Source organism: Triticum aestivum, chromosome 3A (assembly GCF_018294505.1).
Source record: "Triticum aestivum cultivar Chinese Spring chromosome 3A, IWGSC CS RefSeq v2.1, whole genome shotgun sequence".
NCBI classification, from domain to species: Eukaryota; Viridiplantae; Streptophyta; class Magnoliopsida; order Poales; family Poaceae; genus Triticum; species Triticum aestivum.
The window spans coordinates 683,386,363-683,407,933 of NC_057800.1; the positions used below are offsets into that span (position 1 = coordinate 683,386,363).

The 21,571-nt window shown below is 43.2% G+C and overlaps 3 protein-coding genes across 3 annotated transcripts; all 3 read right to left on the reverse strand.

Annotated features, from left to right (window-relative positions):
* Positions 1-2,986: 2,986 nt before the first annotated feature.
* LOC123063187 (uncharacterized) lies at positions 2,987-9,729 on the reverse strand. Its single transcript, XM_044486918.1, has 4 exons — positions 9,494-9,729; positions 9,346-9,407; positions 8,260-8,372; positions 2,987-6,061 (listed from the first exon to the last, which is right to left on the reverse strand). Exons 3-4 carry the CDS (start codon positions 8,358-8,360, stop codon positions 5,563-5,565), a joined length of 600 nt encoding a protein of 199 aa, XP_044342853.1. The 5' UTR covers positions 8,361-8,372; positions 9,346-9,407; positions 9,494-9,729; the 3' UTR covers positions 2,987-5,562.
* Positions 9,730-11,143: 1,414 nt separating this feature from the next.
* Positions 11,144-12,668, reverse strand: LOC123063189 (uncharacterized). Its single transcript, XM_044486920.1, has 3 exons — positions 12,508-12,668; positions 12,316-12,387; positions 11,144-11,931 (listed from the first exon to the last, which is right to left on the reverse strand). Exons 2-3 carry the CDS (start codon positions 12,373-12,375, stop codon positions 11,476-11,478), a joined length of 516 nt encoding a protein of 171 aa, XP_044342855.1. The 5' UTR covers positions 12,376-12,387; positions 12,508-12,668; the 3' UTR covers positions 11,144-11,475.
* Positions 12,669-13,093: 425 nt separating this feature from the next.
* LOC123063188 (probable glucuronosyltransferase Os01g0926700) lies at positions 13,094-16,065 on the reverse strand. The gene is made up of 4 exons (XM_044486919.1): positions 15,652-16,065; positions 14,674-15,062; positions 14,007-14,248; positions 13,094-13,898 (listed from the first exon to the last, which is right to left on the reverse strand). The coding sequence occupies exons 1-4, from the start codon at positions 15,770-15,772 to the stop codon at positions 13,385-13,387; spliced, it is 1,266 nt and encodes a 421-aa protein (XP_044342854.1). The 5' UTR covers positions 15,773-16,065; the 3' UTR covers positions 13,094-13,384.
* Positions 16,066-21,571: the final 5,506 nt, after the last annotated feature.

A 21,571-nucleotide genomic window follows, 5' to 3' on the forward strand; every position in this document is an offset into this window, starting at 1 on the left:
GATTAGTTGTTTTCCTTTTCTCAAATTAGCAAGTCGAAATGATATTAACTCTTAGCTAGGGTCATACTTAAAGTTGAATTAATACAGTTAAATTATACTAGTACACACAAAAATGTATGACTTCAGTGTTATTTGCATAGCTTGCTCGCATTACGTGCTGCATCTTATACTAAGGCGAAGCAAGTTGGCAATTGCATTATTATTAGCTTCTCCGGTACTGTTTTCCAGTTCCATATGCAGCAGTTTATGATCTCTTTTCCACTATGCAACCTTCTGAGATAGGTATTGCACGGATCTCCGGTACTGTTATTCATAATTGGTTGAAATTATTCACAGTTAGTTTAATAAATGATTGTATTTGGTATATTCCGTGTGATCCTTTCAATGGGTACTACCAAACTGGAGATTGTATGTTGTGAAGGCAATAATGAACTTGGCCCATTTGGAGGTGCATATTCAAAGCAATCTCTTCTGATTTCTGAATCTAGTTGCCAATCATTCTGCATCTTAATTAATACCAGCTGGAATGCTGACCCTTGCACAAAACGCGTTTATCATACTTGATAGTTGATACGAATTTAAGCACGTCTTGAGCTGTCCTAATACTCGAAATAAGGGACTTCATTACTTCATCCAAACTATTTAATATAGCATTCTCATTAAAAAAAATGTGCTCCTACGTTTTTTGGGTTGGTTTCAGCAGCGGCAACTGGCAAGGTTGCCATGTAAAAGTGCAAGCACAGGTGACAGTTGAAGTACTCGCAAAATGTGGATCACAGATAGCCTTCACGCAACAGTATATCACATGATGTAACAAATTTCCCTTGCATATTGAATCAACTGTTGCAAAGTTTTATTCTCACAAAGAGAAATAAGAAGTTGCAAACTAAGTTGATATTATCTTAATCTACTCTATTCCATTTATGATCTGCGAGCACTTCTCCTCCATGACTATGTCCACTCCAAATTTTCTTACTCCTGGCCACCCCCTAATCATTTATTAGATATTTTTTGTTTTTGACTAATATCATCTTGTGGAATTTTGCAACTTTATAACTGATCATATGAATCACTTGGTGGCAATTATTGTTGCCATTCTCTCGTATTAAACCATGAGCTTATGGTATTATTGTTCTCTTGGCATTCCCTGGAGGCATCAGTATGACATTATTGCCTCTTTAGATTGCTCAATGGGCAGACGATTCCCAACACAATCTTTCTAGTTTTTGATGTTGAAGATCCTGAGGGTATGGGTCATTCCTCGAAGAAATAAACTAGTACCCTGCCTAGTTGTCATTCTGCTCTAGTTAAGAGTAGGGTGTAACCTCAGTCAAATATATATCTGAAAAGATTCTCTGGGAACGTAGAATAAATGTACATGTCCCTACCTGCTCTGTACTCACAAGACAACATTACCACAGTCCTTGCACTAGATTTTAGAAGTTTTAGAAATTGCAGTAGAAGGTTCCGATCGACATTAGCCCAACAGAATGGAGGCGAAGTGCGCAGCTATCTGGAGCTCTGTCGATGGGAGGAGCGAGGAGTCTGAGATGATTGCTCACCTGCAGTCCATGTTCTGGAGCAACAGTGATGCTGCTGTCAACCTGTGCTCTCCAAACACCAGTGACAATTCTTGTGTTACAGCTAGCACAGTGCATAGTAATTTGTTCCTTCCTCTTGACATGGAGAGCCATGCCACAACGCCAATGGTGAACACTGGCATGGACCTATGCTTTGATCACCGGCATCAGACCGTTACTGGTCACAAGAGGACATCCCATATGGATGAGCAGATCAAGAGAACTAGCAAGAAATCCCGGACTGTTCCCTCGGTAAGGCTACGATATTGTGAACGCGAAGTTGTGCATCCTCTCTTGAAATAAATCCTTCGACTGTTCTAACATTCTGATTGATGCAATTGTTTGCAGGTATCAGATGCTCCGTGTTTAAGCCTAGCTGATAACGAGACCAATGGTGACACTGTCAATCAGAGCTCTTCGTCCTGCTGCAGCTCGGAAGAAGATTTGATTGACGCATCTGAGGAATCCTTTGTTCCGAACCAGGGTGACAATTCAAGAGGTTGCAAGCGGCCTTCGAAGAATTTGCAGTCTCTTTGTGCAAAGGTTAGGACACGGTTATGTTACTCTTGTTCTGATCGTGGAATATGAATATTTCTGTTCTCTGACGGTATTTGTGATGCTTCTTACAGAGGAGAAGAGAGAGGATCAACGAGAAATTGAGAGAACTGCAGAACCTGATTCCCAATGGAACCAAAGTAAGCTCTCACTTATTGGTTAGTGATTCACTTACTGAATAATGGAGAGTCCATCTAACACAGCAATTTTATGCGTTTCCAGGTTGACATTAGCACAATGTTGGAGGAAGCAGTCCAGTATGTCAAGTTTCTGCAGCTGCAAATAAAGGTAGTAAGTACTTGTTTATGTTCCAGTTAAGCCATTCGCCATTCCTGAAAAAATGTACTTCCCCTGTAAAGAAATATAAGAGCGTTTAGAACACTAAAGTAGTGTTCTAAACACCTAAAGTAGTGTTCTAAACACTCATATATTTCTTTACGGAGGGAGTAACACAGAATTCATCGAACCGTTACAACAAAAGTTTGCATGGACAATTCAGAATGTTTGTGCAGGTGCCACACTACCACCGTACTTCCAAAATTCAACATACTCCCTCCGTTCCTAAATATAAGTCTTTTTAGAGATTCCAATATGGACTACGTACGGAGAAAAATGAGTGAATCAACACTCTAAAGTATGTCTATATACATACAGCCGTATGTAGTTCATATTGAATCTCTAGAAAGACTTATATTTAGAAACGGAGGGAGTATATAACACGTTGGGAGGTTGTTTGGATGTGGGGATATGTTCTTTGGAGCTTCAGATTTGAACAGAATACCAAAATGATCCATAGAACCCCCCCCCCCCCCCCCCCCCCAGTTAATATAAAAGGATTTCAATTTGGCAAAACGGGGGAAATTGCTTAATCCTCTGTGCTTTTTTCTATTTGATTTGAAAAGGAGGATACAAGAAATTTATTTCAAACATGGAGTATTATTCTGATATTCCCTTGTTCTGAACAGGTCTTGAGCTCTGACGAGACATGGATGTACGCACCTCTCGCCTACAATGGTATGGACATCAGCCTGAGTCTGAGAATTACCACAGCCCAAGAATGAACTGGTCATAATCCGAAGCCTTGTTGCTGTCAAGTCAAATTCAGTACATGGTGCATTTGTTCAAGATCTTAACCCTGACTTTGAATTGTTCATTTGCTTCTTGTGACTTAGAGGGAGGTGTTGCCTTGCCAGATACAGTAAGTAAATATTGTACGTATCAAATAAGTTGGAGCATGCCATATGTAGTAAGGAAACAATGTATCAAATAAGTCTGATTAATGATGATGACATTTCTTGGCTCAGTGATTTTCTTATCATCGAAGCAAAGACTTTCAAGTCTGATTAATTATAAACATTAAAATAAGTTATGCATTGCCAGTTTTTGGCATATAAGAATAGATCCTGAAAACATATAAATAATTAAAATCTACAAAGTACTTTGACAAAGAGAGATTTAGCACCTTGTGGCTCTCATGTTCCATTAGGTAGCTCTGGTAGGGATGTAAACCGAGTCCTGCTTATCGGTCTAACAGTTCAATAAAGTATTTTTTCCGGGAAAAATGAACTATCAAGCTCACCATTTATTGCGGCATTTACATCCCTAAGCTCTGGCATCTGATAGTAATTTGGTTTGTGCTGCTCAAAAGCTTTATCTTGGATAGGAAAGATATTGTTCAAAGCCAGAAAGTGCAACTTGGCAATGCCAAGTGCTTGTAGCACTACAGTAGTGGATCATGAGTTGCCATTTTGTATGCCGCAAAATAGGTTGCCAAAGTTGCATCAATAATAGATTGATGAGTACGTGATCCATATGCTCATGGGTTTTTGCTAGAACTGGTGTAATTAACAAGTAATATAGGCATTAATGAAGAATCCTCTATTTCGCTAATCACTAATTTCAGTGTGCATACATGTAGCTTTCACAATAGCTAACAAGATATCTTCTGCTTTACTTGGTGCCCTAAGCTTTATCTAATTGTGATTGAGGTGTCCAACTATTGTGGTTCTTGAGTTGAGCGGCATCTGGCAGGCATTTAACACTGTTGAATATATGTATAGGCGATCATCGCCTGCATGTATGGTTAGGATCTTTTAAGGAGTCTGTTAGAGATGCTCTTACACCGGTAACATAACATGACCCTAGCCTATGTTACTATCTTCATAGTTATAATAACAAAAGTGTGATATCATGCAAAGCTTCATTATTAAGTAGATTATAGACTCATATTGTATTGAAATATGTTATGTTATAGTAACTAGCTAAGTTATTCAAATTACCTCTCTCCTCATTAACTCATTGTCACATAGGTAAATTTGCTGATTTGACTATATATTACTGTTGAAGTTACTCTCACAGTGACGAATCTCAGAACACTGCCACCAGTAGCATCTGTTGCGGCCGGACTGCAAAATTCAGGCGCAACACGCACACCCACCTAACCTATGCCAAAGACTCTTCTGAATCTGAAAATATATAACAAAATAAATGGACATAGCCCACATCGAACATTTCAGGAAATCCAAGTTAGATTTCAGAATTGTGCTAAATTTCTGTTCCTCGAATTGCGACTTTGTATTTCCTGAAAAGTTGGATTCTGTTCCTCGAATTGTAAATCATGGCTGATGGTGTCGATGCTTCTTACAGCAGTTCACATTTCCTCTCTCACAAAGCGTTTTCCTTCTCTCGGGCGTTGACTAATGAACAAGCTCATCCATCTCACAATTCGAGGAACAGAAAATTACAAATTCAGTCGTACCTCATTAAAATTAACCACTGGCTATAGTTATATTATGATTTGTCTTTTGCTCATGTGGTTTCGAGCCATCCGTTCAGTTGAATTTACAATATATAATGTTGTAACATGATAGACAAATACTTTGGCTATGCATATAAATTTCTATTATTAAGAAATAAAAGAACTGTATAAAAAAGACATGCATTGGAGCATGATCAAACATGAGGTGTCATCAACATATGAGAAATGAAGATGACACTTCAAATGAAGATTTAAAGAAATTGAGGCCATTAGAATAACGCATGAAGACATGGACGAAATATATAAGATGACATTTTATAATTTTGTCCATATACTAAGAAGACTAGTCCCGTAAGGGTTCGATTTTTCTGGTTTTTTTGGAATTTTTTTTACCCCTGCAAATTGAGCGACACGTATGCACGGTGGCTTTCGTGAAGTGGTTGATCTCTTCTCTCTTGGACTATACCTGTAGAGGTGCATGGGCTTATCTTGTCTCATGTGAAAAGATGGTTTGACCGCATGGGCTGATTTTGTCTCATGTGAAAAAGAAATATTAGCTGCATGGCCTGTTGTATGGGCTGGTATACGTGTGCTGCTGCATGGCTGATGCATGCAAGCATGTGTCCACCTTTGCATGTTTGTAGTTCCAGGTTTGCACACGTTTGTGTTCTAGGTCCTTCTTTGCTTGCCTATAAGTAGCTCCTTGTTGTGTTCTTCTCTCATGTGTACTTTTTGGTCTCCATCTCTCCTCCTAATGTTGCCCTCGAGCCTCCACCCGAGATCCCACGGCGTGCTAGGTTGCCGCTCCGGCTCGCTGGCTGGGAGGTGCGCGCAGGCTACACCATGGATTGGGAGAGCCGCGTGCCATCCTCTCCTCATGGATCCTCCTCGGCTCCAGCTCCGACCCTGGCCTCCAAGGCGGATACACGGTGGTGGCCTCCCCGTGGTCCAAGGTGGCATGCCTGCAGCTGACTCTGGATAGCTTCCTACCCTGTTGCGCTCCATCCTAATCGACTCCCCTCGGTCTTCCCTAGCTTCGACCCTGGCAGCAGGTCCCCTCCACCTGCCCCACGGCCGCGGTTCCTGCCTCGCTACTTCAGTTTCAAGTTGCTCCTTGCGAAAGTACACATCGCATCTGCATTTCCTCTCCTCTGGTCTGCGTGGTTTCCTTAAACAAGTAGATGAGTTATTAGTACTACAATTTCATCGGATCTAAAGTTGGGTGCATATGCTACAAATTCATAATCTAAGAAGAATGTTCAGGTGTTGCGTGCAGGTCTGCGGTGAGGACACAAATTTGGGGGTCCAGCTCCTTGCGTGAATGTGCAAGGAATTTAGAACCTGCATCTTTAATATAACATGGTATATTTATTCTTAATCTCTTCATTACGTTGTGTTCCATTTTCTTGATGGAAGTAATTCTGGTTTAATTTCACATGATGTTTAAACAAATAAACACATGATCTGCTGAATAGCTGACATACATAGGAAGTACTACATCATTCTCAGGTATTTATTGTTCCTTTTGTGATAGTTTTCTCTCTCCTAAAAGTAAAATGAATCATTTTTAATCCTTTGATCAAGGTTGCCCAAAGTAGGGCGCTCAGCCATTGAGGCATTATCAATTTCTTTAAGAAGCTTCGCAAAATCTGCTCTTATACTAAAAAGATCTAATGTAGGTTTGTTAGCCTTATATATAGGGTACTATATACTGAACACATGATATTAAATATACAGTACATTGCACTGTGAAGTGAGTATGTATATATTATCCACACAGCTAGCTTCTTTCGGGACTCAATTACAAATCCCGTGTCAGACGTTTTAGAACCTACAAGCGAGGAATGCTCCAGATGCAGGATTCCAAACAGACTGCGAAAATCATAGCGATATATGCTAGGACCTGATGGCAAACGCATATACATAAAGGATGACGAATACCCACCTACAGTTTTTGATCCCATGTCAGACGGCAACTTTGATGTGAAAATAAATTGGAGTATGTGTTTAGGAGTACCGAAAGAAATCCCAGTGGAATTTATGTGTTTAGGAGTACCAAAAGAAATGACAGTGGAATTTTCTTTCATGAAAAATAAGAACGAAAATCTGTACTGATAGCTGCTTAGAGTTATGAAGATCATTCTTTCATGCAAAGTGCCTCCACTTTGTAAACATCAACCTATGTGTATTGATTTACACATAACATCGATTTTTTTTATCTGATCAAACATGTACCCCTTCTGTAATGCTTATTATTCTATGAACACATCCAAGTTAATGATAGCATTAACTTTATTTTTGTTTCCTGCAGCTTACTGAAGCTGAACCTGAGCTGCTGCTTAATTACTGAACCTGATGAAAACGAAGCCACTCAGACAGAGCTGCAGTGTTGTGGCTATTTGAGATTCATGGGGTTAAGGAGGATATGTGAGAAGGAGAAGGATTCGGAGCTATGAGTAGAAACTAGCAACACTCAACTGTAGCAAACTATGTAAGACTGAATCTTCTGATGATGATTAGCTCTTTTGGTGTTTGGCTGTGATGACTACTATATTACACATATGAAGCCTTAAAAAAGTGGAAAAGATTGTACACCTACTAGGGTTTGATCTTTTCTTAGCCAATGAAAATAGCCTTTTGTGTTTCCAAAACTATTCCTATTCTAGAAAGCCCTTTCAGAACTACAACTGTAGTAAAACAAAAATTGATCTTTGGCTGTAACTATTACCGCTAGGATCTTCTTATATTGCATAACCTACACTCATGCATGTCGACATAAAAAGAGCATAAGCTCTAACCAAATTTGATCGATTCTAAAATAGTTTGCTAAGCTGAGAACTTATTTACTTGATTTTTTCTGTTTGTTGTTGTTGTAAACTAATAAATAATAATTGTTTAATAGTCATCAGATCGTTTGCATATGCGGCGAGGAGTTAGTGTTTCACCACTGCTCTATTCTAATGAAAGCTGAGATGCGATCTGTTTTAGTATTAGTTTCACATGATGCACCCATTTCTGCCTGTTCCTTTCAGTGATAAGAATTTTGAACTACAAACTGGATACAAAATGACACCGAGTGATGTAGAATTATCCACTATTTCTATTTGGATAAGTTTAGAGGTGGAAATGTTTATATTCTATTAAAGGTTTTTCGCTGGAACATTTCTGTTATCAAGAGATGAGCCCTAACAGGTTCATTCTTTAAATACCTGGATGATTATTCCGCATAAACAAAGTCACATTGTCATTTTAACACAAGAAGCAAGTATCGTTCCATAATAGAAGTAGCTACTGTTTGCACTGAGTAGCAAATTCATAGTTATTGGCTTCTTAAGAAAAGCAAACACCCATGCCGATGAGATATACCTGTTCCATATGTCCATGTGGAAGTAGTAAACTCTTTCACCTTGGCGAAGCACCAACGGCCCAGCGCAAGCATATGCCATATAGCTCCTTGTATAATGCATCACTAGAACTCCCTGCACAAAGGATTCATCATGTGAACCAGGCATACAATTCAAGGGACCATTCACCTTAACTTGTAGCAGATTTTAACTGTTGATCACGATTTAATTTAACCAGTATTACTGTCTAAACTTGTATTGGATGCAGGGATCTACCACTTACCTGACGTGGTAGCACCAATGTACAATATAACCATAAGATTTTCATTTCTCGAATACAGGAGCTGCACCTCTTTGTTCCATTTCATCAACGAAACAAGAGTACTATATCAGTTAAGAGGCCACGGTGCACATAACCAAGAGGAATTGAGGGGTGGAAATGTATCAGTCAGACTATCAAAATTAGAAATTACATATCAGGCACAACAAATGCACCAGTTCATCAACCTAGACAGCAATATTAATAAAAACTGCCTTTTACTAGAAAACAATGCCGGGTCGCCCTGAATTATAAGAATTTAATCACTATTTTTCCTATTAAAAAAGAGTCAAGTGCCCAAGTCCACTTATCTGATTCATAAGCATCCACCCAGGAACTGAGTATTCTAGAAAAAACAATTGCTCGCCAGGGATTCAGGAAAGCTCAACACAGGCAGAAGAAGCCGAGGAAACGCACGGCCACCAGAACATTAAGGGAAGCAAAGGAACCGAAGCCGAGGCACCCAAAGCACCTGAATTAGACATCTTCGCCGGCCATCCCAAACACGGCCAGAATTCAGGAGCAAGGCCAATCTGCTCACCCCATCAGCAGCTCCACCGATGTTGGCCCACAGCACCACGAGAACATGAGTGAGATGGCTAGAATCGTACGTGTCAAAGGAGGCGAGGCGGGAGATGTATTCAATCAATTGTACTAGCTATCAACATCAATGAACAAATCAAAGGCACACCTGTAAATTCTGTCCCAAGAAAGAAATCGACAGAATTGGAACAAATTCAGGCATCTGAGTTGAGCAACTACTGAACCGAATCGAGAAGGATTTTATACCTTGAAGGCGTTGGCTTCAGCCTCGCATAGAGCCCTCTTCAGCTGGCCGCTCCGGTACCTCTCTGCAAGCGCAACCATAACAGCAGCGCATCAACTTGATTCGATCCGGTCTTCCACCGCCGGCGGGACCCACTGTGGTTTCTCTCACCTTGGACGCGACGGCAGAGGGAGAGGACGCCTGGATACCGGCGGTGCCCGCGAGCGCGGCCGCCACGTCCGCGACGACGGCGGTGGCGGTGGCGGCACAATCGTACAGGAACTCCATCTCCTCCTCCTCCCACGGCAGTGTTCCCGCGTCGAGGTGAGGGGGGTGGCGCCGTCGGGAGGAGCTCGCGTAGGCAGGCCGGAGGTGGCCGGCGGTCGGCGGAAGATGGTGGTAGTCTTTCGCGGTGTGTTGTTTAGCTTAGCGCAGCAGGGGGGTGGACAGGTGGTGCACAGAACGGGGTAGGTGAGTGAACAGGTGGTGTGTTGGTGACTTGCTGCTCCTAATTTATTTTATTTCTCTTAGTTTTTTTCTCTAGATAGTAGAACTGAAGGTAAAACACAATTGGTGCTGAAATTATTTGTGTAGCTGTGCCATCCTATATCTTCACAAATGGAATTTCAAGGCTGTGATTATAATGCTACTACTGATATGGGGTAGCAGAGTATGGTTTTATGAAGATATACCTTTGTCAACAAATATGTTGTTGCATTTATGGAGATCTTCGCATGACAGCACCAATGTCCAAAATATGTGATACTAACAAGATGGATAAATGCAAGAAATTCTCTAGATACTAATAGAAGTATTTTACTATTCAGATATAATATGTTGTACATGTACTCTATTCTCAGTTAATAATTCAGTGGTGTTTTTTTGCATAATGTTGACAGTATATTCTATGTTGGCTGGAATATGCAAGGTAGTGTGAATGATAACAGGGGGTGCAATTCTACCGACTCCAATAATTTTTTCCATTCAGCGTCATGTCTTCTCTGTAGCAACATGAATTTGTCTCTTGCGGATTTAGTTTTCCAGAACATCTATGCCAAGTTAGTGTGCTTAAAGTGTTGACGACTTCCAACCCATGTGTTAATTCAGTGATCACGGTGGGAGCAACATAAGTTGGGTAGTGCACAATTATTCTCTTGGCAACTACAAAGATACACACATATAAAACATACAACAAATTCTCAAAAACTTCACACCAACAGGGCCTTGTATAAACTACTTTGCCATTAATCAAATTTTGAGATGACTTATCAAATATTTAAAAAACTAAATAGCTTATCACTCTTTGTGGCGCGGCGTGCCGCCGCGCACTACCCGCTAGTATGTCTATAGGCACCTCACTTTCAGGTCAATTGTATTGTTGGAATAAAGATAGTAGACAGATTTTTAGAGTCCATAATCTGGGAGGGAACTGGCATAGGGATGTATTCTCTCCCCTATGTCCCTCCTTAAAAATCCGTCATTTCTCAAAGATTCAAACAGATTTGTTGTAAAACCCCTAGTCTGAATGTCATTTCTCAAAGCGAAGGTTTTATGGATATCAATAACAGTATATGGCCTTTCTGAATGCTCTGTGAATATATAACTGGGCAGATAATGTGCCTGGTGGCACTCGTACATGGCAGTACATTCAACCAGCACATGTGTAGGCCGTTTTGCCATGGGAAATACTTGTACTCCTACTTGATACTGACGATTCAACAAAAAGGTACTCCCTCCGTCCCATAATAGACGTTTTAGCTTGCAAAAAAGTCTTGAGACGGAGGGAGTACCTCCCAACAGACTCATTCAACATATCTGATGTAAATAAACTCCATAGGAGTTGAAACTACCCAGAGCAAACTTCACATGGGGGTGCAAGGAAAACACCACTTGGTAAGCAAAATGGCAGTTTTAGTACAATCACTTAGTACGATCACTTACTACATTTTAGTACGATTGCTTACATTACAATAATTTAGTACGATTGCTTACAGTACAATAATTTACATATGACTTAGAATTCCTGATACAACGGGTCCTTTCCTAAGAGCAGCTTTTGATCTTCTCCGGAAGTTCTCTACCTTAGTCAATGAGCCACTTCACTACAGACCTTAGTCAACGAGCCACTTTTCCGATACCGAGAATAGCCACATTCATAATCTCATCCATGATACTTTGCCCAGGAGTAGCTTAAGACTATGAGAGAATGAACTCATACATCTGACAGCAAGCAGCCAGCCCCTAACAAGCTTGGGTATGGCACCATTTGCTTCTTCCAACTGCTCCATCAGGCGCTCGGTTTCTTCCTCGAGCCGTTTCAGCTTGTCGTAACTGTAGTCCCTGATCACCACATTGGCCGCAGTTTCTAAGTACTCAATGGCTTTAAGAGCAGCTGTGTCCTCTGCCACTTCATCGTCCGTGGAATATGTTCCGGATATCGACATATGGGCGGGGGCTCCTTTGATTGTAGAGGCGTCGAAAAGCACGGTGACGCAGATCTTGTTATCGTCGCATATCTCGCGACGGTATTCGGCCTCTGGGATTCCCAGCTCTGCTAGCACGATGTCAAGTATGGCTCTCAAGGGAATTCTGATGATCGTCGGAGCATCCTGTAATGTTTAGAGCCCAAGATAGTGGTATCAGACTATCAGTGCAGGACTGGAACAAAGAATGACGGCTTACATACTAGACGAGCAGTGGGTACTGGGTAGCATGACACAGAGCAAACTGCAAACATACATCAAGGTAAAGGCGAATATATCTACGCACCATGATTCTTTTGTCCAGGAAAAAAGACATCATCTGGACTGTAGTCGACCTAGAGTGCCGCATGAGGGCATGGTCTTTGTGTAGCCAGAATATGCTACCGAGGGTTGTATTATTTCTCCAAACGTAAACATCAAACTGTATATGCGGCACTCATGCTATCGAGGGTTGTATTATTTCTCCAAACGTAAACTGCTAGCCGTGAAAGCGGTAAATATTGAGCTGGCCTGAGCAAGCCCTGGTGCTGAACCCGGTGACCCCATTTCTTCGTTGGTCATGGTCGCCATGGTTCCAAGGTCCTGCAGGAACCGGCAGTCACTCTGTTTCAGAGCTCCCTCGTGGCGCCTAAACAGAGCAAGAATGGGGGGAGCTGGCACACGGCGGATGCGGGCCAGGACCCAAAGCCGAGGTCGATTTACCTCGTGTGCTCGACGGGCGAAGGCCGAAGGCAGCAGATCTGCTTCTCCCCGCGACGGCGGCGCTGAAGAGCGGAAAGGGGGGAACAGCGGATTCGGTCGGTGCTCGGTGGTAGGCGTGGACGCGTGGTGGTTATCTAGCAAACAGCCGACAAGGAAGGAAATGGGCTTTGCCCTACCATTTGTTCTCCCCTTGGACAACGTTCACCCAGGCCCATTAAGATGGGTGTGGACTGTTGGAGTCTGTGGTTTCCCTCTGCCAACAAGCAGGACATCCAAACTTCAGAAGAGCCAACAAGCATCTGTTGGCCAATTCGGTCACACGTCTGAACATTATTCCTTAGGAAATCAGCGATATATTTTACACAAAGACTGCAGCTACATGATTAATCGCCACCCTCAAGTCCCCAGTCACTCAAACTGACAGGATCCAGATGAGATAGCAATGCTTCTTGCACCACTTCGCAATTTCTCTCCTGTTCATCAGGGATACAGCAAAACAGAGAGGGGATGAAAATCACCAACTGGGCCAAGCAGGCTTGATAGCTGGAGATCGCAAGCATGTGCCGGTGTAACATCAGACGGTCAATAGGGTTTAAATCTTGCAATTTCCATTATCATATCCACATATAACGAACAAACTGCACAATGGTTGACACATTTCATCAACTAATATAAAAAGAAGAAAGGGAAAAAAAAGGGATGAAGCTCTATGGTATACTAGCTATCAGCAAAGAAGGTAAAAGAAAAAAAGATGTACATTTGACTTATGGTCAGCACTGTGCAACCATGGCGGTATAAAGGCGCAAAGTATATCAGGCCTGAAAATGTTTATTTTCAAAAAGGTTTTTATACATCTCCAACCGCGATGCGAGAGATGCTACCACGGCTTCAGGTCACCCACCGGGCCAGCAGTCCAGTTCAGACGGGCCTGGCCGGGCTTCAAGAAGACATCTTCGCCATGCGGAAGCTTGCGGGCAAGCCCGTTAAGTATCTGATGGAACGCATCTCCTGCTTGAGCTGGCTGGGGGAACAGCATGGCCTGCTTCATCGAAGGGTTTGCGAGAAGCCTTTGCTTCCTCAGTATGTCCTCTGTTGGAATGGATGTCAGGATGCTGTCCAGCCTCGGGACGTCCTCCTCAGGAACAAACACGCCGATCTCCTCCCATGGGATGGCATCCGCGAAGGGCAGGACGATGTCGTCTGCGATGATCACCGGGATGCAGCCGAAAACCACGGCTTCCACCAGTCTGGGGCTCCATGGTGCCCAGCCCAATGGGCACAGGCAGAACACAGACCTCTGCATATCTTCATAGTATGTCGGTGGGTGATCGGTTGAGATGTCGAACAGCGGGTTGTTCTTGAAGTTCTCCCAGACAGATGCACGAGCACCTCTGTAAAATACATAGAAATGTCAGACTGACAATACAAAACAATACAATAAGAGGGAATAGCAGGATCTATAAGACTGATGCATCAGTTTTCGACAGACAAAAAATTACCTGGCATAGTATCCACCCTCAGGATCATTGCCGGTGTCATAGAACAAACCACGGAAGTATGCGAAGATGGATCGAGGGGTCTCGCCAGGAATAAGGTGATTCTGCATTTTCTGCGGAGGCGCAAATGGCGGAATTGTGATGGAGCCTTCCTTCAAGCAGACATGGTTCTTCTGTCCAAAGGTCTGAACCAGTGTGGCACGCTGAAGCAAGGGAAGGATTCCTCGCCCAATTGCTTTCTCTTCCTGAAATAATAATTTAAGATCTTGTTACAGAATGACAAAATTGTGCTGGAATAAGCATCAAGATAATGTGTCAGTCAGAAGAAAACATGGTATGACATGGCAGATTGGCATGTAGTTATTTTCAATTGGACAGTTAACTGTAGATCTAAAGAGTAGTCAGACCTTTTTTATACAGAAAAAGCAAGCAAATCATTATCTGAAACAAAGGACAGAACATGTACTGAAGTACTTAAGTCAGAGTTGCCCATTGATAAGTGCAAATAAAAAAAACTAGCATCTTGATGCCACACTGTCCACATGCTTTGTGCTGCAATTAGAAATCCCTCAGCTGTTCAAAACACATGTACTCCAGTACTAAACAACTGCTTAACATGTAGTATTCAGTTAATCAAATAAACAGCAAGGATTTGCTCATGTGTCTGTACCTGATAATGGAAGCAAGCGCCAAAGTCATGTGGCGTGACAAAGAAATGATCTGCCCCCTCCGATCTATTCCAGTAAGGCCATTTCGTCGCGATCAGCTCGATCGCGCTGCGCATCATCCGCGGAGACTTGAAGGGCAAGGGGAGACCCGAAGGCGTCAGGTCGCATGTCGGGTACACAGGTGTGTAGAACCAATCCGCTTCCTCGGGATTAGTGGTCCGAACCGCGCTCGACAGCAGGAACCGGTGCATGAAGATCTCCGCGGCGAACATGTGGTTCAGGCACCTTGGGTCTTTCTTCAGCAGCTTCTTGTTGTATTTTCCAGGGAGGTCATAGATAAACACCTTGAGCCTCCCAACAGGGTCATCGTCCAGCACGTCACCAGCACTCCCTGCATTTTGTTGGCCAGAAGACATCTATGAGTGTCGCCCAAAAGCAGAGCAAAGAATATACCAAGCTTGATAACAGGATCACATAGCACTTTGATTGAAAGGATTGTATGATAAGCAAGGTCTAACTCTAATACTCTATCTATGCTAAATGGCATGAATCATGATTGCCCTACGCAAGGTACATGTCTTGACTATATGAACTGAGGTGCTAATAGCATTTGGATGTTCAATAAAAGATAGTTTGGATTGAACCAGAAACTAGACAAATTATTTGGAGGTGGAACGGCAATAGAAACTACCCCATTCCACCTATCTGTACAATCCAGTCCCATCTGATTGTGAAATGGGACCTGTGAATTCAGGCTGGAGAAGTCTAACCACAAGCAATCAAATATGAAAATTCCCTGATATAGGATGCCAAAAATGCTGTCTTTAGCAGCGTCCTAGATGCAGGACACGAAACAGCTAGAGAAATCAAGCAGTTCGAGTTGCACAAACTGACAAGATTGGGGGAAACCCCTTAATTCGAAAAAAACAACTGACAAAGATTACGGGTATCAAGTCAAGAGTCAAGACAAGGCCCCTCACCTGAGATCCTCTCTGTCTGGTGGCCCTGCTGCGCCGGCGCCTGCTGGGCCTCCGCCGCAACAAGCAGCGCCGCCGCCGCCGCAAGAACCGCAATGGCAACCAAGGCCCGCCTCGCCATCATCTTCCCGATCCCCACAAACCTGCCCCTCTCTCTGTCCGGCTCCGGCGCTCTGCCCTTCTGAACCTCTAGGCAATCGCCAAGGCTAGTTAAAGAAGAAGAGAACGGGAGGCAGGGGAGAGGCTTTTCCGGCAATTCCTTCCTTGCCCCACCAAGAAGCGTTTGGTGGCGGCGGAAGGTGAGCAGGGCCTATCCTAGGCTTCCCTTTCTTCTTCCTACGCCGAGACCGAGCTTGAGGAACAATCAGAGCTGCTCATGTGGACTTCAAGGGAGGGAAGGGGGGGAGGGGATTAATACTGTTGGCTGAGAGACGAGGAGGGAGGGAGGGTGGGAGAGCTGTCCGCGGCTGATTCTTCCCTCCCTCTTCTCGCTTCCTGCGGCTTTCCTTCCTTCACTTTCCGTGCACACCAATGATGGGTGAGCTGTAGGGCTCCGGATTAGTCTAACGCGGCGTGTTTTCCAGGGAGGTTTGGTGAGGGGTCTGCTGCCAGGCTTCTTTCTTTCCTGCTCCCCTCAACCTCACCCACCTTGGACATTCGACCTCTCACTTGTCTTCACCTTGAACATGTCAACTTGTCAACTGTCAAGTCCTCCCTCTTTTTCCCTCATTCTTTAGCATGTAGTAGTAGTAGTGATTATTTATTTTGTTTAGGAAGGTAGGTGATAAATTGATACTGTATTTGGGTCCTCTGTCTCTTTCTCCAAGTCTCTAGAAGAGTATGTAATTGATTTGCACATGGGATGGATGGAAATTATACCAAGTGCCTGAGGTGGCTCAGATGCTTCTCTTCCTGATCCTTCAAAGTCCACCGGTCCATTTTAGGTCGAGTAGAGACGCTAAGGAGTCTGTGGGCCCAAATCAAGCGGCGCCCGGTGGAAGGTATTGGAAATCCGTGCCGCAAGCCGTAACTAACGGCTCACATCATTTCAGCCGACGATCGGAGGGCGAACGGGAGTGGCGTGACTATCTGAGTAGGCGAGTAGTTGAACCACGCGGCATTGGGAAGATACACACGTGTTGTCGTGGGTCATGATCGTTCTTCCACGTCTATGAGAAAAGACGCTTTCTCCATAGTAATTTGAATTGTTTTTTTTCCACATGGGATGAATGAAAATTATACCAGGTGACTACTCTGTGGGCTGAATCAAGCGGGACTGATCAAAGTGGTGGAAGAGCCAAAAGTTGAGTATCAGCAAACCCACTCTGCAAGCCAAAACCGACGGCTCAAATCGTTTCCAGTGGCGATCGGAGGGATGATAACATGCAAGCAGGAGTTGTCTGACCAACTAAGTGGGCGGGTGGTTAAACCCATGTGGCATTTAAAGAGATGGCTACCATGATCATTTTCTCAGTCATGATAATTGTAGTCAAAGTGTATCTTATGGTTGATGTTTTTTCTTTAGTGATATTTTATATTGACATGCTCTCCAATATACATTTGATGGATTTTCTTGGGTCATGATAATTGTAGTCAAAACTACTCTTATGGTTGATGTTTTTTGCATGGATGATATTTTCTGTTGATGTGCTCTCTAGTATACACGTTTGATAGTTACATTTTCTACGTGTATACCATGGAAAATATTTACATGGCAAGCTTAGTAATATATTTCAATTTTAACAGTCTAATTTTTTTTATGAAGATAGCAATCAAAGATTAATATGCACATCTGATTAATGGAATTATGCCAAGTGGCTGCTCTGTGGGCCTAGATCAAGTGGGGCTGAATGGAAGTCATGGCAGAGTTGAAGATATGAGGCATTGAAAACCCGCTACACAAGCCTATACTAACGGCTCAGATCAATTATGGCGACAATCGAGGGGCTGGGGACGTGTTTGTGGAGTGTCTCCACCGCCTGAGCAGGCCAGTAGTTGACCTACGTGGTATTTGAAAGATGGCCACTTGTTGTTATGAGTCATGATAATTTTTTGGATCATAATAATTGCTGCCAAAACTTCTCTCATCGTTGATGGTTTCTTCCATCGTTGACTTTATTTTAATTGGCATGCTCTCCAATATGTATGCTTGATAGTTCTTTGTGTATGTGTAGCCATCAAAACATTTTTCATGGTAACCTAGTTATCTCTTTTGATTTTAGCACGCCAAATATTTTTGTCAATGAAAGAAATATTGATAACATGTTTTCTAGAAAACCACTTACTCCATATCACGAAAACATAGGTTGTGACCATGTTTTCAGTTATACCTTTAACATTTTGACTACAAGTATCATTTTAATTATTCTGATTTAAAATTTGGAACTAATGTGTATAGATTTGTCTTGAAATGGTTTTTTGGTTTTATACATATGTTAGAAGGTGTGCGGGCTGCCTTGCCTTGCCACCGCGGTGGGCGCGGTGACCGAATCAGCGGTGGAGTTCGCGTTACTGTGCTGCTGGCAACTTTGGAAACACAGGAACACTGTGGTCTTCCAGCGACAGCAGCCATCTCTGCAGCGTGTGCTTGGATGCTGCCGTGAAGACGCCGCCCTATGGCGTGGTTAGCTCCCTGAGAGTCGGAGGGATCATGTCGAAACTTGGCTAGATGCCCTCTCCGTCTAGTTAGTGTGTATCCTGTTGCCTCCCTGGAAAACCCCTCTCTCTCTCCCCTTTCTCGATGTGTACACGGTTGTCTGCAAAACACTACCCTGGGGTTGTCCCTTGATCATCAATATATTCAGGTGGGGGAAACTCCTCCCCCCTCCCCTCGGTGAACATTAAAAAAAACATACGTTAGAATAGAAGTTATTGGTAAAAACTAAATCTCAAAGACTGCACAAAATATTTAGAAGCGTCAGACATGGAGGAAGGACTTACGAGCAGAGATAGTAAAAGTAAATAGCATAAATCAGTAGTTGTAGGTCTACCGAGACGAGCTAAGGGTTTTTGTGATCACAAAGAGGAAACCTGTATAAATACCAAAAAATGCATAAATTATGCACTTTCAATCTCAGTGGAGGAGTGTGAGCCCTTTAGTTTAAGGGAAAAAAAATCGCAAATCATATATTTTCCTTCGTTAGGTTGGGAAAAAATCTCAGTGGAGGAGTATTTTAATTTTTAAGTGTATACTCGAATTTAACAAAAGTGCTTTACTTGATGTGTGGAGGAGATTGTGCATATATTTTAATAAGATGGCAGGCATGGTGATAGTTGTTGCATCATGGGTCTATGAATCCAAGAAAATCAAACATTTCATCCAACTACATGGATCGGATTCTGTCGATCGTATCGTACCAAGACGCAGACACGTCACCCGCCGGAGCTGATCGCCGCCGGGAAGCCGCCCCAGCCCGCCCAGCCACGCTAGCTGTCCTGCCGGCGTCGGTGATGCACCATGTGAACAGGACATAGTCGTCGATCGTCGACGCGGCGTCTTACGGCGGGCGCTGCTTTACCTAGCCTAGGGCCAGCGCCAGGACCATCCCGCTGGAGAGGAGAACCCCCTCACCCACCGACGGCGTCGTCCTCGTCCATGTCCATGTGCGGCAGTAGCAATAGTCAATCCATCGTCGTCCTCCTACAGACGAGTGACCACCAACCCTGACCTGGACGATGCGTGTCTGCTTCCAACGTCAACACGGACGTGCGGACAACTCTCCTCCTCATCATCATAAGATAGACGACGAGCACGCGGCCGGGCACACGGAACCGAGTAGACGACAGGAAAGATCAGGACGGACCTCTCCTCTCGCTTGTCTTAGTTTAAACATGTACGCCAACTGTCACTCTCTCTATACTATGCTGGTCTCACTCTTTGGTATTATGCTATTAATTTGCTACTGTATTTAGGTCTTCTGTTTCTTCCCCCTAAGACCAGGAACGACTCACCAACATGTGGTGATTAGGATTGTTCCCTTGCACCGCACATGGGATGGATGCAACGGCCAGGAACGACTCGCCAACATGAATCATGCGTCATTATCCATTTCGGGGTCTCGATAATTATAGCCAAAGCTTCTGTTATGGCTAATGCTTTTCGCTCAGTGGTTTCTTTATCTACGCGAAAACTGGAAAAGAAGATCAGAACGTGTTTCACTCGCACACAAAAAAAGAGAGCAGAAAGCATTAGTTGCACTAGTTGTAGGTCTACTTAGGGCATGATCATGAGGGTCGAGGGGTTTGGTGATCAACCAGAGGGGACCCTAATGACCAGCAGAATATAGAAACTGTGCGCTGCCGAATCATCCGCGGGGCGACGTGAGCGTGTGAGCCCCTCTCTTTAGGTGGAAAATGTGAGCTTATGCTTTCGTTTGGTCATGCATTATTGCGCTTATTTGAAAAAGGAAAAGTGTGCTTTAGAAATCCTCGTACCAGAGAAGAGAGCCACCGACGGCGAGCACGATCCATGTGCTGCATTGCTTAGTACTCCCTTCGTACAAAAATACTATAACTAAAGTGATCTAGACGCTCTTATATTTCTTTACGGAGGGAGTAGTCAACTGCTCTTCCTAACTAACGACGAGTGATGGCCTTCCATGAAATCTTATTCCACTGCAGATGATGAGACGACTCAGCTGGCTGCAATGTCTGTTTTTTATGGATGTCAACACGGGACACAGAATGAGGCGAGCCGAGGAGAAGACACGTCTGTTTATTCTTTTAATTCCCACCTTTATACCCAGCATTTTTTTTTGCTTAGGGTTGTGCACGGTGGCGAGGCTAGCATTTTCCAAAAACCTCAAAGAACACCACGTGCCCACTTCCAGTGATTAACTATGTTCTATCGAAGAACAATAAGCATCAAATATTTGGATACACATTACATAACTCCTAGTCTTTTGGTTTGCAAAGTTGCGCTTACTTTAGTGCTCAAACTTCAAGAACACACACGTAGACCCCCAAACTTGTTAAAACCGTCCAATTTAAGGCCAAACTACTCTAATGGATATATATATATATATAGCCGCTGATGTGCCATCCTAATCGCTGTGCACTTCATCGCTGCCAAGTGGATGATGCTTCTACTTGCCACCCCTCCGCAAAAGCAAACCAATAAACAAAATCAAGAAACGAAACAAAAGATATTAAGAGCTCATTGCAATACACCAGCTTGGGAAACCAAGGCATGCGAAATAACTTGTGTTAAACTCAAGGATACATGAGGTCACAATCTTACGCTTCTTGGGGAGGCATCCATCTCGGGAAGGTGGAGTGGACATTGTGAACTATGATGTGGCAATGAGGATTTCATGCATGGTCGGCGTGGGGAAGAGATAACGATGAAGGAGGCGTGAGTGGCACACAAATGCATGTCTGGTTCTCGTGGAAATGTTTGCGTGACAGAAGGTGAATAATGGGTTGAGCTAGTGGGATGCCACTATCGATGCTGACCAAATGACAAATTGGCATGCTCAACATGCCATGCTATTCATCTTTTGTCAGCAAACATTGTTCGGATCCCATGGTTCTTCTTGATGTAAGGAGGTTGGGGGGGGGGGTAAATGGACCTCCTTTTACTATGTGTATTTTCATAGTAAGAGTACTACAATGAGCACGGCAGAAAAGTTTTAGGACCTCGGTGTGCTTAACATGATTGTTTTGTAGCAAAAATAATGTGGATATAAAAAAAGTGGAATCCATTAAAACACTTGCCATAAGAATAAACCTGCTAAACTATAATCCCGCTAGAAATAGCATATTTTTAAAACCTAGATACATGGAAAAAGAGAGTAAACTACACATCTTAAATTGTAAAAAATGATGAGACGACTCAGCTGGCTTCAATATCTGTTTCTTACAGATGTCAACACGGGACATAGAACAAAGTGAGACAAGGAGAAGACTCATCTATTTTTTTTAA

What these genes read in the sequence shown, in the direction of transcription:
- LOC123063189 (XM_044486920.1), bottom strand. Translation starts at nt 12,375, where the DNA reads ATGGCGACCATGACCAACGAAGAAATGGGGTCACCGGGTTCAGCACCA. An exon ending in CAGCACCAGGGCTTGCTCAG is followed by an intron (nt 11,932 to 12,315) that starts GCCAGCTCAATA and finishes TAAACATTACAG; the next exon opens with GATGCTCCGACGATCATCAG.
- LOC123063187 (XM_044486918.1), bottom strand. Translation starts at nt 8,360, where the DNA reads ATGCATTATACAAGGAGCTATATGGCATATGCTTGCGCTGGGCCGTTG. An exon ending in CACATGGACATATGGAACAG is followed by an intron (nt 6,062 to 8,259) that starts GTATATCTCATC and finishes TACTTGTTTAAG; the next exon opens with GAAACCACGCAGACCAGAGG.
- LOC123063188 (XM_044486919.1), bottom strand. Translation starts at nt 15,772, where the DNA reads ATGATGGCGAGGCGGGCCTTGGTTGCCATTGCGGTTCTTGCGGCGGCG. An exon ending in CCAGACAGAGAGGATCTCAG is followed by an intron (nt 15,063 to 15,651) that starts GTGAGGGGCCTT and finishes AACAAAATGCAG; the next exon opens with GGAGTGCTGGTGACGTGCTG. An exon ending in GAGGGTGGATACTATGCCAG is followed by an intron (nt 13,899 to 14,006) that starts GTAATTTTTTGT and finishes TGTATTTTACAG; the next exon opens with AGGTGCTCGTGCATCTGTCT.